The 16646-nt window shown below is 43.2% G+C and overlaps 1 protein-coding gene across 1 annotated transcript; it reads left to right on the plus strand.

Annotated features, from left to right (window-relative positions):
• Positions 1–446: 446 nt before the first annotated feature.
• On the plus strand, positions 447–15873 carry fbxl20 (F-box and leucine-rich repeat protein 20). Its single transcript, XM_061089431.1, has 15 exons — positions 447–764; positions 4596–4657; positions 5436–5490; positions 5650–5724; positions 6231–6325; positions 6448–6516; positions 6610–6705; positions 6867–6993; positions 7807–7881; positions 8339–8469; positions 8856–8916; positions 9478–9522; positions 9608–9664; positions 9774–9986; positions 12599–15873. Exons 1-15 carry the CDS (start codon positions 723–725, stop codon positions 12704–12706), a joined length of 1311 nt encoding a protein of 436 aa, XP_060945414.1. The 5' UTR covers positions 447–722; the 3' UTR covers positions 12707–15873.
• The last annotated feature ends 773 nt before the right edge of the window (positions 15874–16646 follow it).

Consider the following 16646-nt stretch of genomic DNA (forward strand, 5'->3'; position numbering starts at 1 on the left):
CAGGGTTTTCATCGAAATCAGTTATTATTATTATACCTAGATCTTAAGATATTTTGTCATTTTAGATTTTAGCGGAGAAATTACAACTATGCATATTCTCACTATTGTTGTTGCTCTGTCTGAAATAAAACTTTTTTTTAACAGATTAATTAAAAAACGATTAATAAATCCTGTTGCCTTCATCCACGTATTCATTTTATGGACATTTTAATGTTTGTATTCATTCCTGAGCTTGTTGCTGGGGCCCTGTCTCATTGTGAGGCCAGCCAACAAGTAGGCAAAGTAAGGCAGTCTCCTTATTAATGTGTTCCGGGGGAATTAGTACTTATTTGTCATTATATATATTATTTCCAAGACATGTAGGCGTAGTACCAGCTCCATGTTGGTCAGCCAGCTCGTATTCTTGTCGGGCTTTTGTGTGGATGGATGCAGGCCGCACGGGGGGGAGGAGGAGGTGAGGACGAGCCGAGCAGAAGAGCGACCACTGGCTCATTGGCTGGCTGGTGCCAGTAGCCTCCTGCAGCCCAGTAGCCTCCTGCAGCCCCAGTGTTCTCACAGAGCCTGCCTTCCTGCTCCAGCCCCAGCGGCACCGCAGCCCCGGAGCCACCGAGAGGACGGTAGCATGAGAGTCGTGGCGGGGACTCGGCAGGTAGAGGGCCCGTGTCCGCTGTTCACTGCGCCCGCACCGAAGTCACTGCGTCGGTAGCCGCCAGCGTCCCGACATGGGGAAGGAGGTAAACGGTGTTTCCCGGAGCCGGTTCGAGGTGAGTGTTGTGGGTTTTTTCGTCCACGGACGTGAACTTGACAGTCGTCGCCTCGCAGTCCAGCGGCTGCTCTGCAGGTTCGGCTCCGGGCCTGCGAGAGGACCGCCGCTGTGTTTATTGTGGCTGAGGCAGCTTCCGCAGTCGCTCGGTGTTTTGGGATTTCAGGTCGAACGCTTGTTTTGTTGGATCGACACAGCCCAGGCCCGGCGTGTCAGCTCCCCGGGACACAGCTCGGGGGTTCCCCGCAGGACCTGTCGTGTTGTCCCGCAGTTAATTTTGTATTTCTCTTTAAAAAGGTGTCGAAAATGATGTCCTCGTTTCCCTGTGCGCCGTCAAAACAAAGACAATGAGGCGACGGAGCACAACGAGGACAGCCCCTCTAGATATGAACGTATTTAGTGGTAAATTAAAAGACAATCATTGACTTTAGTTGACAAATAAACAGACGCCGATATATAGATGTGTCTTCATATCTACTTGTGTGACTTTTGTGTGTTTGTCTAGCGAGTGTTGTGGCTGTCCACGGCCGCTGCGGCTGCAGGGGGCCTCGGGTTGTGATGCTACACGCTCGCTGTGTTAGCACACAACTTTGCACAAGCAGGCCCAAGCTAGCACAACATGCAACACCACACAACCTGGTGCACAATGCTAGCAGCTAGCACCTGTACACACAAACACACGGTTTTCTTAATGTCGTCCCAGTGATTTTATCATAAACTTTGTGTCGCAGCCACGCAGCGGAGCTGATTTGTTTTTTTTTATTTGGGGGCGAAAGCGGCGGACGTGTGTAACAACACACGTCCGCCGGTGACATTGGCCCCGTGTCGCCTGTAGTTTAATCCCCGGCTAGCGTGGGATTTGTGCGTGGTTTTATTTATTTTTAACGGAGCAACAGCTGACGACTCGGCAGATCCAGGCCGTCGCCTTCTGGCCCGACAGCTGGGGCAGAGCCGCCGTGTGACGTTCACGGGCCCTGGGACAACAGAGACACTCGGAAGTGGCGCTACCTTGTATTTCGAAGTAAAAGCGAAGAATCGCAATCATCCCCTTTTTTTTTTATCAAATTGCCCAATTTGAGTGAAGGGAGATTGTTGGGTGTGGCATTTATTAGCCCTGCAAATGTCTGCCTGTCTGAATGTGGAACCCATATTTTGTGAACAGGTCACCTTATAAAGACGTGGCATGCGCCCACGGACATGCATTGTGTTCACTATGAATGAAACATAAATAAAGAGGCAGACAATATTTTGTCGGGGCAGGGCAGTGTGCCTTCAGTCTGAGGACCGAGTTGAACAGGTCCTCTTCGTATCCTACTAACATTTTAGCATCAGATGTGAATAGTAATAAAATAAATTCTGTTTCATTTTTAGGTAAAAGATTGACTAGAAAATCTTAAGTAGGATGAACACAGTTTTTAAATTTCACTCTGCACCACAGACTGTTAATATAAATCTCTTTACTAATAAATAGGCAGTATATTGTAGAACTGTTAGAGGGGGACTCACTAATGACACAAAATATTTATTCAATAGCTCAGGCCAAGAGAACAGCCCATTTTCAAAAAAGTTCTGCCATATATGTGTGTGTCCATGTTTTGAATGTGGAACTGCAAAAGTTGTTTATACCCTATACAGTTCCTTCATACTACCATTTATGACCTACTGTGTGGAAGTGTGGGGAAAAAATCACTAATCCAATCCTCTGTCTTCAAAAAAGAGCCACAGATTTGTATGTATTGGCTACTTTTTTTTAAATTAATAGTCCGTAGGAAGGATGACTTAAAAAAACAATACAGATCTTTTGTAAAATTCAACCCACTGTTAGCACACATCGCTAACTAAATGACGCATTGGCATGGTTTATTTGCCAATGAGGAGTTTTACTTTGAAAGGCATGGTCGGTTGTTTTCTCTTATATTCTGTCTGTCTTCCATGCTCTGGCAGTAGACACTGAACTATTGTATACCAGCCCTTAACAAAACAAAGAAGACACATATGAGTGCTTCAAAATGTAATTTTCCCAGTTAAAAAGGTACAAAATAAAATATAAAACGCATTGTGATCGCAGTGCTGCCGCATTCTATATTATTGTGTGTTTAAGTTTGTTGAAGAAGCTTAATCTATAAACAACAAAATAGTCTGTCTCTTGGGTATTACATATATCTATTAGTCCTGAACTTTGGGTGTAGTGGAAGTTAAACTAATTTACTGAGCCCATTTAAGCCACTTATACAATGTCAATATATGCTACACACCACATCAATTAAACTTGAGGAAGGGGTCTTTTCAAAAAACCACAAATGTTTATCTAAAAATATTTTCGGTTTTTGTTTTGCTCTGTAGCTGGAGGTAACAGCTTTCCCAGCTTTTCACCTCCTGCCAGGGCCTGCATCACCGACTATAGCTGACCAGTGGAGAAAACATAATGCTCACATTCATGCGGCAGCAGGTTCATTTTATGTTAGATTACAAAAGGGGACAGTGTATGCCCGTTGACCATGTGCATCTGGTTCTTTGTAAAGGGCCCTGGATTATTTGGCCAGCGCGTAGTGCTTTGGAAGGCGAGCTGTCAGAGGCAGTTTGCCCCAAATCCAAATGGCAAATGCCTGTCTCTTCTTACTCGCTTCGAATTTTACACGTCTGTGCTGGCAGGCAGCCCGGCGTAGACAGCTGTGTGTGCGTGTGTGTGGAGTTTGTATGTTTAGCAGGGAGATGTGGAGCGACATGGAGAGGCTTTGACCCAGAACTGATCCAGTCAATAATTTCAATCTGTAGACTTGTTTTTTTCGTGAATAGGTTTGCTCAAGTCCCTCACATTCTGAAGCTATTGTTAATGTGGTTTTAGGATAAACGCCGATAATTACAAATGGCACACAAGATCCTCTGTTAAAATATGCTAATTACCTCTTTTGTTTAAGCACAATGAATAAAGCATTAATTTATTCTTGGGTCACAGAGTTTTATTTATTTTTGTACCTGTAAGGAAGTGCAAAAAAGGAGGACTTGCAAATTCCTTGTTGATCTTGTCACAGATGTTTGCCTCTTGTAAATAACGTGCCTTCCTGCATTTTTTTTTATTATTTACACACCAAAGTCCCCACCCTTCAATTACCCGGTCCCTGCATGGTTTAGATTTATCTTTCTAAATCTATGGAGGAAAAAGGATTGGGCCAGATGTTGCTTCATTCGACTCGTTGTGGTTATGTGGATGCTCCCAAACGCCATTGTCTCAGCATAATTGCGTTTTACAATCTATCAGAGTATGATTTACCACAGATTATGGGAATCTTGCAGTCCTCAGTCAGTGGGTGTGTGTGTGAGCATTTGTAATAAATGCTAATTTATGTCTTTTTTTGTTTATCGCAGCCTTGACTGTAGGTTATAGGCTAGTATTTGTGCTCACACATGATGCATTTATTTGTGTGGAAATCCATTAGCTGTTTCTAGGAACTCGAGATGTTTGTCTGAGAGTCACAAGAGATATATTGTAAAAGTGTACATTGCTGATTTGGACGCTGGGACAAACCCAACACTGTAAACAACCCAGGAAGTGACGAAAGAACACGCTTGCAGAGCAGATAAGAAGAAAGCAGAGGCCATCACAGCTCTGCAGTCAACAGTACAACCTGTTGTTACTGCTGAGAAGACACTGAATCCTGTCTGCACACCTCAGTGTTTTATAAAGACTTAACATTGTCGCTATCTCAGCTAATGAGATTACTATCTTTTATCCTTGCTTACGTGCTGGGGCCGTCCTTGGGTGATTAGTGAATGGAGGAGGGCGGGAAGCCATGCTGACACTGAACTAACATTATCCATTGCATTCTTACAGATGTTCACAAACAGTGACGAGGCAGTCATCAATAAGAAGCTGCCCAAGGAGCTGTTGCTGCGGTGAGTTGCATTTTGAAACCCTTCAGACTCCCTGCAGGGTTATTATATTTTTTGTGAATGGAAACGGCATGTAACAAGTCCCCTGCCTGTTATCGCTCCCCTGCTGCACATCAGATCATACACAAAGGCACAATTTGCTTTGTCACTTCATAAAGAGTATCTCACACTCGTATGCTGCATGCCCAATAGGCCTTTATCAAATATTGCCTCTGAAATAATCACTCTGATGCAGATTTCCCCTCTATACCCACCTCCCCTAGCGCAGAACCTGTAATAAAAACTGATGCTGATTGATTTCAGACACACAAAAAAACTTCTGTCTGCCAGAGCAAACAGAAAATGAAGGCCATATCTCAAGCCTCGGCCTTGCCAGCCAAGCTGTCGGCTCTGCGGCTGCTGACTCTGTGCTGCCTCACTAGGTGCAACGACCCTGATTTGTGAGGCTGGCAAGCTATACTGGGACTCACCCCATCCCTGCTTCAACACTAACACAGATTTTTGTCGCATTGAAGGATCCTGAATTAAGTTTCTAGCTCTGTTCATTAGAATCAGATTGTGCATCTTCCTTGCCAGGACCCCACTTTGAGTAAAACTGCATCTATCCTGCAAACGGGGAAAACTTACTATTCTGTTGTCAATATTAGCTGATTCACTCCGGTCCCTGTGCCGTGAGCGGAAGCAAACGCAGGGTTGAGTTTGATGCAGAGTCAAATGCAAAGAGGAAGCTTCTGGCAACGGGGTATCAGGGATTCTAAAACCTCCCCTGTCTGTCTTCCAGAATCTTCTCCTTTCTGGATGTGGTGACACTCTGTCGCTGTGCCCAGGTCTCGCGGGTGAGTCTGTGTTCACGAGGTGTGTGTATGCATGTGTACGTGACTCTGTTTGTTTCAGTGTGTATTCTGTGTGTGTGTGTGTGTGTATGTTCGTGTGGTAAGTTAAAAAAAAAAGGAATACTTGACCCTAAATGTTTGTGTCTCCCTCCCTGCTTTCAGTCCTGGAACGTTCTGGCCTTGGACGGCAGCAACTGGCAACGAATTGACCTCTTTGACTTTCAGAGGGACATTGAGGTGAGCATCTCCGATCTACCCATCCATCTACTTTTCTCTTAAATTGCAACTTCAGTATTTTGCTGTGTTTCATCACCCCTGGTTTCTGAAACACTTACTTATTGAAATCCTCGTCACGTCCCGATAGCCATAAATATATGAAGTTGTCTGAGAGAAAAAAAGGAAGAAAAGCTTGTGTCTGTGTCCCTTGCATGATTGTAATAAACACAACCAAAACTGTGCTCTAACTACGCATGACTTCACGCTGGAGAGACAGACAACACTGAAGCAGAGGCAATAGCCGGAAGTTAGTTAGAGTCACAGAGAAGTCAGCTATGTCGTCAGGCAGTTCGAGTTCATGTGTTTTGGGGTGGTAGCTTTGACGAGAGGCCGATAGGAGAGGGTGGGATGTATCGATTGCATATTGTAGCCTGCTCTTGCCAGCTTTTCCAGTCTAACCAACCCCAGCTTTAAAGTCAAGGTGTCCAAGTCAATGCAGCAGGCTGAATGGATTGTTTTTGTTCCAGGGCCGGGTGGTGGAGAATATCTCAAAGCGATGTGGGGGGTTTCTCAGAAAGCTGAGCCTGCGGGGGTGCCTGGGTGTGGGTGACAGTGCCCTGAGGTGAGTTTGGTGAGAACTTAGCCCCACAGAAATGATTGTTCTAGCTTAGACCCTTGAGAGAGAAAGAGACATGTTAAGTTTGACAGCCATTAAAAAAATGTTCGGGCTTTTTTCTACTGCAGGACTTTCTCACAGAACTGCAGGAACATCGAGCTTCTCAGTCTGAATGGCTGCACCAAGATCACTGACAGGTGTGTGTGTGTGTGGTTCATGTAACACAGCTGCTTATGAAACGAGACTCAATATCTCCCCTTCAAAACACTCACTGTCTTTTCCCTCTGCAGCACATGTAACAGCCTCAGTAAGTTCTGCCCTAAGCTGAAGCACCTGGACCTGGCCTCCTGTACCTCAATCACCAACCTGTCATTGAAAGCTCTCAGGTGTGTAAGCTCAGCAATATGTGACCTTTGGATCCCACTGTATGCATTTCTTGAGGGAATATGAATTCAGAAAGAGAGAGTTTGAGACACAGCTGATACAAATGTTGTAGAAAAATCTGACTTTCGCATCTTTCCTGTCTTTCTTCTTTTTCTGCTCTAAGTGAGGGTTGTCCCCTGCTGGAGCAGCTCAACATCTCGTGGTGTGATCAGGTCACCAAGGATGGCATCCAGGCCCTGGTGCGCTCCTGCCCTGGGCTCAAGGGCCTTTTCCTCAAAGGCTGCACACAGGTACTGCTGGAGATACAGACCATGGCCTGGGCAGTGTGCCTTTATTCCATGGACAGAGTTGAACAACTTCTTGTATGTCCCTGGATAACCTACAGCAACTGGTGGCAATCGTATCTTGCCTGCAAGACCATTTTGATAATTTGTCCTTATTAACTCACCATATCAGACTGAAAGACATTCACATGTGTCAACATTCATACACTCACTTCACTCACACAATATTCATTTTATTGTTGCTTATAATAATATAGCTTTTATGTTGAAAAGTTGTGAACTGGTTTCAATTGCTGAACAAACAGGCACCATAATAGCATTATTAAATGTAACTGTAACTCTTCATGTGTTCAGTATCTTCTTGTGTTTTGTCACTCTGGCTTTTACTAATTCTAACTAAACAGAACAACGTTGTGGTACCACAAACAGAAAATGCACGACTTCCTGTGCAGCCCATGAGCGTTCTGAGGAAAGACTTAGCAGGCACATTTCACAGAAAAACCCTAGATGGGACTTCCCTGTTATACCAAAGGTCAACCTTAACGTGGGAAGAGGCCCCATGTATTTCTGTGAATATGAAATATCATTCATTTAAAAGATAAAAAACACAATATAGAGGAAACACTGAGTTACCAACTGTTTTGACTCAACTTCATGATTATTTAGCTGCAGATCTAGAGGCTGTAGTGGTTTGTGTGGTGTTGTTGAAATGTTTTTTATTATACCAAGAGGTGTTGAAGGACTCAGTGGGAGGATCTCAGTATTCCAGTGTAGTATGATTTCGAATGACCAATGTCTTTCCTCTGACGTCTTTCACAGCTAGAAGATGAGGCTCTGAAGCACATCGGGGCTCACTGTCCCGAGCTGGTCACGCTCAACCTGCAGACGTGTTCAGTAAGTAAGATAAGTCATTTTCAGAGAATGTATGACGGACACCAAGAACACACTGTGCTCGTCAACTCAAAGCTACCTGTAGACAGCCCCATCCAGCACATATTACCAAAAGTCTGCCTGGCCTCCTCTGACGATCCAGATTCTTTTCTGTGATTTCCCTTCTTTCAATTGTATCTTTCTCCTCCATCATCTCATCTCACACCCCAGGAACTCACCGTCTCATCTTGTCCCAGCTCTTCCTCCTCTTTGTTACCGTCCATTTTCTGGCCATGCCCAGTCCGTTTTCTACCTCCTCTCCCTCCGTCTATCTCCGGCAAAATTTAAAAAGAAAAATGCAGGGGACAGAAATGACTTTTCCCCCATCAGTGAGCACAGGAAAAGTTGGTTTATTGTTGCATTCACAGTAGAAGACCCCCCCCCCACCTCACAAAACCACATTTTGTCTTTCTCTGAGCAGCAGATCACAGATGAGGGCCTCATCACAATTTGCAGAGGTTGTCACCGCCTGCAGTCTCTGTGTGTGTCAGGCTGTGCTAACATCACAGACGCCATCCTTCACGCCCTGGGACAGAACTGCCCTCGCCTCAGGTAAACCTTGAAAAACACACACACGCACTGAACTTAACTATGTCCTTCTAGACTCAGCTAAAAACGTTAAACTCTCACCATGGTTGTGACATTAATTTATGTTTTAATGAGTTTATGTTTAAGCTTTCTTTTTTGAGATTATGCAAAAACAATTTAGAAAAAGAGAAAAAAGCTTAAAAATACAGTGGCGTCCAGCAGATAAGATTTAGGTAATAGTGAAAATCAAGAATAAGTTTAATTAACATATGGGTCTTTCTGCAGTAAAGCTATAAAAAGCCTTACTGCTGTAGATCGAGTTAGTTTAAAGTACAGTCTATGCTCTCAGCACAAGAACTCAGAAAGTGATGCTGCCATTGTGCAACTCTTTTCTTTTGTCCTCCTTTTAGAATATTAGAAGTAGCCCGCTGCTCCCAGCTTACAGATGTGGGTTTCACTACATTAGCAAGGGTGAGTATGTCTATGAGTTGTTCACACACAGTCAAACACATAAATCCCTGGAGCATTCGGGTGAGGGGTGGTGCAGGTATTAATTTCCCTGCAGAGATCACATGTTTTTGTCAACAGCAAATCGACACCGTTTCCAGCCCTTTTCAACAATAACTCCACATCTTCGTCACTGTCTTCTATGTGTATGGCCCCGCTTTTCTTACTAGGAGATATTTTTCTCTTTTGTGTTTGTCAGCTTTGTATTTGTGTTGTGTCGGAAATTTCATTCTGACATTATCTGGAGTTTTTACTACAGACCGGGGGGAAGGAACTCAGGAGAAAATCTGGAGCTTCTCACTTGGACATTTACGTTCTCAGAAACAGCCCCTCTGGATAATGTCAGGAGATTATTTTGTGTTCTGTGGGTGTCTGAAAGCAGCTATACACATACACAGCAACCAGACTTTAATGTTCAAAATTCAGATAATGATCATTTTTGATGTCTGGAGAGCTGCAAGATTTGGTCACAAAATGCTAAATGCACGGTATTTCATGTTGTCTGTCTCTGTTTTTCTGCTGTAGAATTGTCATGAGCTTGAGAAAATGGATTTGGAAGAATGCGTCCAGGTAAATAAACAATCTGACTACATAAATAATGTTTCTATTATTGCCTTCAGTTATGACACTTGTTGTTTTTCCACCTTCGCATCAGATCACAGACGGAACCCTCATCCAACTGTCTATATACTGCCCTCGTGTGCAAGTCCTGGTGAGTGTCACTTTAAACATATTTTACTTCTGTAGCACCAAATCACAGCTTGTTCAAAGAAACGGTTGAGTCATCGAGCTCCTGCGTTGGTATCTCTGTGTTCCTGTAGAGTCTATCCCACTGTGAGCTGATCACCGATGATGGCATCAGACATCTCGGCAGCGGCCCATGCGCTCACGACCGTCTGGAGGTGATCGAGCTGGACAACTGCCCCCTGATCACAGACGCTTCCCTGGAGCACCTAAAGAACTGCCATAGTCTGGATCGCATCGAGCTCTACGACTGCCAGCAGATCACCCGCGCCGGTATCAAGAGACTAAGGGTAAGTTGTGGGGGCTGACGGCAGTGAGTAAGCCATGATTCATAGGCAGAATGAACTGTCATCACCAATGCTGTAAACTCCACATGCTCCAATATAGTCTCACAAATGTACCACAGCTCAGTCAGATTAATGGGATGTGCCAAATCAATGTGTCGAGGGCAAGACAACCATGCACCTTACTAAGCAATTCTATTAATTTCAGTTTTTTCGACTTTTACCCACTAATCAATCTAATTTATCATAGATTATTAGTAGATACCATGGTGAGGAAATTTTACCATCAGGTAATGAACTTTTGAAAACAGATATTTGTGTGTTGACTTAACGTTGGATATCAGTGTGAGCTGCCTCATTAGAAGTTGTGTGCAGTGTTTGATTACCCAAACTGTGACGGCCCACGCCTCATAATTACATAGAAGTTTTTGCAATGTTGCTTTATTAGTCAGGCGGTTAGTCAGGGTTTGGACATAAAAATCCCAATCCCAATATCGGGCTCGGTCACTACCTTTGTGAAAATCCGACCGAGTCATCCTCTACTTTTGGCACTTACACTTTCCCCATAAAACTGCAGTGTCAGACCAACATTGAGAAGTAGTGATGTAGGCACTTCCTCTGATAAACAAAAATGAACCAAACAAGTTTAATTTCTTTAAAAAAATAAAATAGACAGTGTGGCTGATAGGCAAGACGTTTAAACGGCCAACGTATTTTGACATTTTATGAAAATCTAAGACGTAGATAAATATGTAGCCAAACTAGGAAAACATTTAGCCTGTCTCTGTTCAAAGCTAACAAGCTATCAGATCCTCTGATTTCTGATCCTATTGAATTAATCCATAAAACCATCACATTCTGGTTCTATGGTTTTATGTGCTGGACTGTTTCTTGGCCAGGCACAGTTACTTCTCTTAATCGGGAGCTGTGGAATCGTGAAAGGGCTCCACAGATCCTTTGTTTTCCTTCAGACTGAGTCAGGTTAGCTTTCTGCCTCCCTTCTTTGCTGAGCTAAGCAAAATGAGGCGACATATTTACTTCACATACTTGAGAGGAGTATTAATCTTCTCAGCTAAGTCTCAGCAGCGATTATGCAATTTGCTTAGTATTTCCCAGAGTGTCGAACTAGTGTTTAAATGAGGAACACCTTGTACAAATATCAACCACATAACTTTTTTAGGAGTGTAATTTATTTAACACACACAACACCAAAGGTAAAACATGACAGTAGATAACATTAATGATGAAGGAGCATATACGCTGCTACAGTGCAGCTTGTGGTTACCACTAACCACACTGAACATAATACGAAGTGGAGCAACAGTTGTAAAGCAAAGGAAGAAAGAGTCAGATTTCACTGTGATATGCAGAATGGTAAACCTCCATCACAGTCCACACAACCTGTTAAGTTCTTGATAGTTTGCAGCTGCTTGGACAGTTTTTCTTGAAAACATGGATTTGTCATAATGAATAAGGTCAGAAAAGGGACCATTTTGTCTCCTCTTGCTGAAATGCCATCAATTTCAATTTTTTTTGCTCTGATGTTTGAGTCACCACTCCACCCACACATGAAGACTCAAAATGAATGTATGAAACACAAACGGTCTCCTGGAGAGCAGCGAGTGAACACTCTGTACAAATAGAACAGGCCATACCATCAAAAGATCTCATCTGTGACTTTTCATTTGATATAAATCATACTTTATGTCAGAGAAAGTGTTGCCACTCGTGTATGAAGCTGTGGTATCCATACTACCACAGCCAAAACAATGGGCTGTAGTGTAAGAAGTAGATTTTAAAACGAGTCCCTCTGCTACACTGGGTCTCAAGACTGCAAAAAAAACCTTTTTTTTAATTTATACATTTTTTTTTTAGTTTTTAATTTAATTACATTTTTTTTTATTTAAACATCGTGTTTTAATGGCGTGTATGCAAATTTTGACGACACGCCACGGTAACACTGTGACGAAAAATCGATCTTGTTGTGATGACACTCATCTCAATTTGAAGTCGATCTGATGTAAGCCCTGGTACAAGTAAGTACCTCAAAGTAAAAATATGGAATATGGCCAAAATGAACAGCCACTAAATGCCAAATAGCAGGCTTCCTGTTGCGTTTTTCAAATTGCACCAATAGACTTTTTTGTTTGTCTGGTCATGATACACCTGTGTATCGATTTTTGTGTAGATCAGTCAATATGAACATGTTCCCTTACATGTTGGTAAGAATCATTTAATAATAATAATAATCCTTACAATTTCAATAGGGCGTAGCCACTTAAAACTGCTTGCTTGTCTTTTCCGTCAAGACGTCCCCTTCGCTGATTCATTAGTGTCCTATCACATAAACCCCTTCCAGAAGAAAACAACATTAATGTTATAATTAATCTTCTACAACAGCATCAGCCTCAGCTTTCAGCTTTAGAAGTTAACATAATAATCATAATCAATTACCCTCTTGTCTCCGCTAACAGCTGTTCTGCTGTTGTTACAATGACACGATGCTCGCGTGGACAAAATGCAGATTTCAAGCAAAAAACTTAGTAGTATGGATGACGCCTATGTGTTTGTATGAACCATTAACACATTTTCGTCTGTGTCCTTCTTTTCCACCACAGACCCATCTGCCTAACATCAAAGTGCACGCGTACTTCGCTCCCGTCACTCCGCCCCCCTCGGTGGGGGGCAGCCGTCAGAGGTTTTGCCGCTGCTGTGTCCTGCTATGATGTAAAGACAACAACCCCTCTTCCTCTGTCCCCATGTCCCTCATCCACGGTCCCCGCAGCCCGTCACTGGACCCGTCGCGACCCGCTGTCCACCCCAACGCCGGCCCCTTGTCAAAGAGTACATGCTGGTGTGTCCCCTTTTCGGAGCTTCACAGAGAGGGAGAGAGCCAAACAACGCCACAGGGTCTTGGGTAACTCTCCCAAAAAACATTCCCAGCTCTCCCCACCACAAACACGCATAGAACAGCCTTCTACACGAGCTGATAGCAGACACACCTGTACACAGAGATTCACTCTCAGAAGAATGTCAGCGCATTCCTGGGCCGCGTTCAACAGACAAACCAGTATTACAAAGAGGGTTATGTAAAAAATCTATCTTGATTTCCACCATTATCAAGTCACGCAGAACAGAATTGTTTTAAAAGAATTGCACAACAAGATCTTCACATCGAAAATAATCGTCCAGTATTTGCAAGCAGCCAGACTCTTCTGTAACTTAGCACTTTGAGACAAATTATAGCGACAGCTTTCAAGCAGAATATTAAAATAGGCTGAAAGATCCCTTGCACAGAGTGTCAAAGGTCATTTAACCGCTATCTCTAGACGGGACCGGCACTTGAGTAAGACCTGTGTGAGTTTTGTTCTGCAGGCTGTTCAATTAAAAACAGAAAAAGAAAAAAGGGGGCAGCCTCCAATAAAGCAGCCGAAAGCCTGTCGTGTGATTTTAGAAAATATATATTTGCAGCTCTTTGCACTTACAGTAAAGCAATTATGAGACACTTTAAAAAAAGACCACAATCTCACCATCGAAGACATTTTATTAACAACACACACACACAAATCGGAATCCTCACTTGAATGCATACACTGAGCTTGCCACACCTGTACCCTCGCCTCTCTCTGTTACAATCAGAAGCTTCAATATATTGAAGAGGGGAAAAGAAAGACAGTTTTAATATTTTTCTAAAAATGGACACCAATTAAGACTCACAAGCGGGGTCTTGAGAAGATGCCAAATGTTGCATGTAACACCTCTAGTTTTTTAAAATCTAATTGTACATATATGAGGACCGTGGGAGTCCGAGAGTCGAAGCCAGCTACACAACAGAGGATCATGGGAGATGTTGATGGGTCTTTTCCGAGGAAACTGAGAGAATACGTGCCGGAGCGTTGAAAAGGAGCCAACGCTCACTCTGGAGTCGGACAAATGAGCAGATGCTGACCCGTGAAAGCTCATGTCAACGGCAGAACAAGTTTTAAAGACAGTCTTTTGACAGAGGGGAAAAAAAAGAAGACATCACTACACGAAATCAAGCTGTCGGAAAACAGGACAATGGAAAGATAAAGCCAACCGAAAACAATCAAAGTATATTTTCATTTTGTTTTATTTGCTCTCGTTTTTGCATCGGCGATGGTTCCTGTTGACGAGGAACTGGTGAACCACACGCAAGCGGTGAGAGGAACGTGCCCCCAGTGGCGGCGTGGCATTAGCAACTCCTCAGCTCCCATGAGGCCTTGCAGGGTACGTAGTGACAGTGTGTAACACCCTGCCACCTGTGACCCCCCCCCTCCCTCCTTCCCTACCGTCTGTCTGGGACCGGTGACTCTGTCGGAGATGACGACCAGATCAGACCGGTGGAGTCACCGCGAGAGGAAGTCGACGGAATTTTGAGCGCACAATTCTGTCTCGCTGACAGACCTGATGGAATGATTGGTCACAACAGAGGGCTATACTGAACTTGAGCCCCTGCCCCATGAAGTATTGAAGCCTTTTCTAATGGAATATCTCCTCCTGCACTTGCACCTGCTTTATTCTGTCTCTCTTTTCTTCCCGTTTTCATTTTATAAACGTGTCTTTTTACTGCTTTTCTTTCCCCTTTCCTCTGGATCTCTTCCCTCTTTTCTCTTTCTTTGCTCTTTTTCTGTTTTTGGTGTGGTTTGGATTGCGCCTGCTTTGTGTTTGAAGTCACGAGTTCAGTGTCTCCAAGTTGAGTTTTTCTTTTTTTCGAGGCCCCTTCCGATCCTCAGTTCTGATCTGAGGGAGTTTGTGTTTTTATTAAGAGTTTCTTGTTACTAAATGTCCAGAGCGTAGCCTTTGTCCAGAGGAAGCGTTGGCACCAGTGCAATTGTAATAAATGTTAAATGTGAGTTGGATATTTTTATGTGAATCGAGGAGGGAGTTGATGATGACATGTATGTATGTATGATGTAGCTTATTGAATGTTTCTATCACAGAGAAGTCCTCAAGATGGCTGTTCGGACATCGTGTGCCACTCTTGCAGAAACAGGTTTTTCTCCCATAAGTGTGCTTTTCCTCTCCGGTTTATTTTTTCATGGCTTGCTTTTCCAAAAACCGCCCTCCCATAATGCACCATGCCCAAAATACATCGATCAAGGTATAAATTGGTTAACCCATTGTGGAATGTGGATCGTTCTCTGGTTTGAAGGATTCATGCCAACAGGCGAGAACCTTGAATAATCAATCTATTGACTTGATGATTTGACAGCTACAACGGGCCGGATCACACAAACTGAGATGAATCCAATGTAATCCAGTCTGATCTGTTTTGTTTGAACGGGGGTTTTACGGAAGGATTAACAACAACGAGTCAAAATGGCGGAGGCATCTAATTCATGTTTGGGGTTAAGACAATTGGAAAGAAAAAGTCACAGGATTTAGCCTGGATGTAACACCTGCTCCCCCCCGATCAGGGTTCACTGTGTTGGGCACGAGCTGAGTCACCAGTGCAGCTGACATGTGCTCTCAAGGCAAACACATTGACTGGATTACAGGTTTTATTTGTAGAAGGAACTAACGTGACTTCAGCCTCTTTGTGGTGCAAAGTACACTACGCGTCTCTGCAAAGCAAAACCCCGGCACTGACCTTTCCTGACATTATCAAACACCTCTGTGTCCTTTCGTTTCACTCTCACCAGTTTACACAGAGGACGGGCGTCCACGCTCTGGAACCAGAGGGCAGCAGAGGAATCTACAGCGTGTGCTCATGGTAGATTGAGAGCAGAGAAATTTCAAAAAAACAATTTTGACAATGACTGTAGTTCATGAAATTACTGTAAATCTTTTCCTTTTTTTCTTTTCTTTTTTTTATAATTAACCGATATAAATGAATATGTACGTATGAATAAATATATACCTATATTATTAAGAGTTGCCTAGTTTTCTCTGGCGTTGAACTTGTTCTAGTGTAAACCTTGTTGGTGCAGTAGATGGCAGCAATGAGCCAGTTGTAACCAGTGAGGTGGAGATGGAGTCAGATTTTTACTGAATCCATCTGATTTGCTTTACTTTGTAGAATTGAGAGAACACTCAACTGGGTTTGAGTAATGTGTGCTATTTTCTATAGGAAATAATTAACTGTCCCATAAGTAATCAGTCATTATCATCACCATACCTCCTAAACCAGGGGCTCCCAAACTTTTCATCCTCTGACCCCCACAAATCAAAATGTCAGACCCCCACCACTCTGCAGTTGTTAGAAGAATATTTATATGAGCAAATAAAAATCACCATCACCATTTACTCCCAATATAATGAGAATCTTTTTCAACTCTTGTAACAATAATGGCTCAAATCCTCTTTTGTAAATTGTATTTGATTTCTGGAAACCATCATGCGACCCTCTCCTCAGTGTGTTGCGAGCCCCTCCAGGGGGTTTGGAAACCACAGTCCTTAACAACTGAAGTGAATGGGCTCTTGCAGGAGTTGGAAAAATTGTATTTCTGTCTAACACTGGAAAGAATTGCTCAGTGATGCTCTTCAGCGGCTGTTTGTCTGAAGAATCAAAGAAAAAAACATTTCTTAAAAAATATGCCCTCATAGGCGAGCAGTACAATTGTTTTTTAGTTATGTGGTTTTTAAATGTTTTTCTTAATCACCAGTCTTAGAATTGTATCTTTTGTCTTATTGCTTCTTTTTGTT

The sequence above is a fragment of the Limanda limanda genome, chromosome 17 (genome assembly GCF_963576545.1).
Source record: "Limanda limanda chromosome 17, fLimLim1.1, whole genome shotgun sequence".
NCBI lineage: Eukaryota > Metazoa > Chordata > Actinopteri > Pleuronectiformes > Pleuronectidae > Limanda > Limanda limanda.

What these genes read in the sequence shown, in the direction of transcription:
- fbxl20 (XM_061089431.1), top strand. Translation starts at nt 723, where the DNA reads ATGGGGAAGGAGGTAAACGGTGTTTCCCGGAGCCGGTTCGAG. An exon ending in CCCAAGGAGCTGTTGCTGCG is followed by an intron (nt 4,658 to 5,435) that starts GTGAGTTGCATT and finishes TCTGTCTTCCAG; the next exon opens with AATCTTCTCCTTTCTGGATG. An exon ending in TCCTCAAAGGCTGCACACAG is followed by an intron (nt 6,994 to 7,806) that starts GTACTGCTGGAG and finishes CGTCTTTCACAG; the next exon opens with CTAGAAGATGAGGCTCTGAA.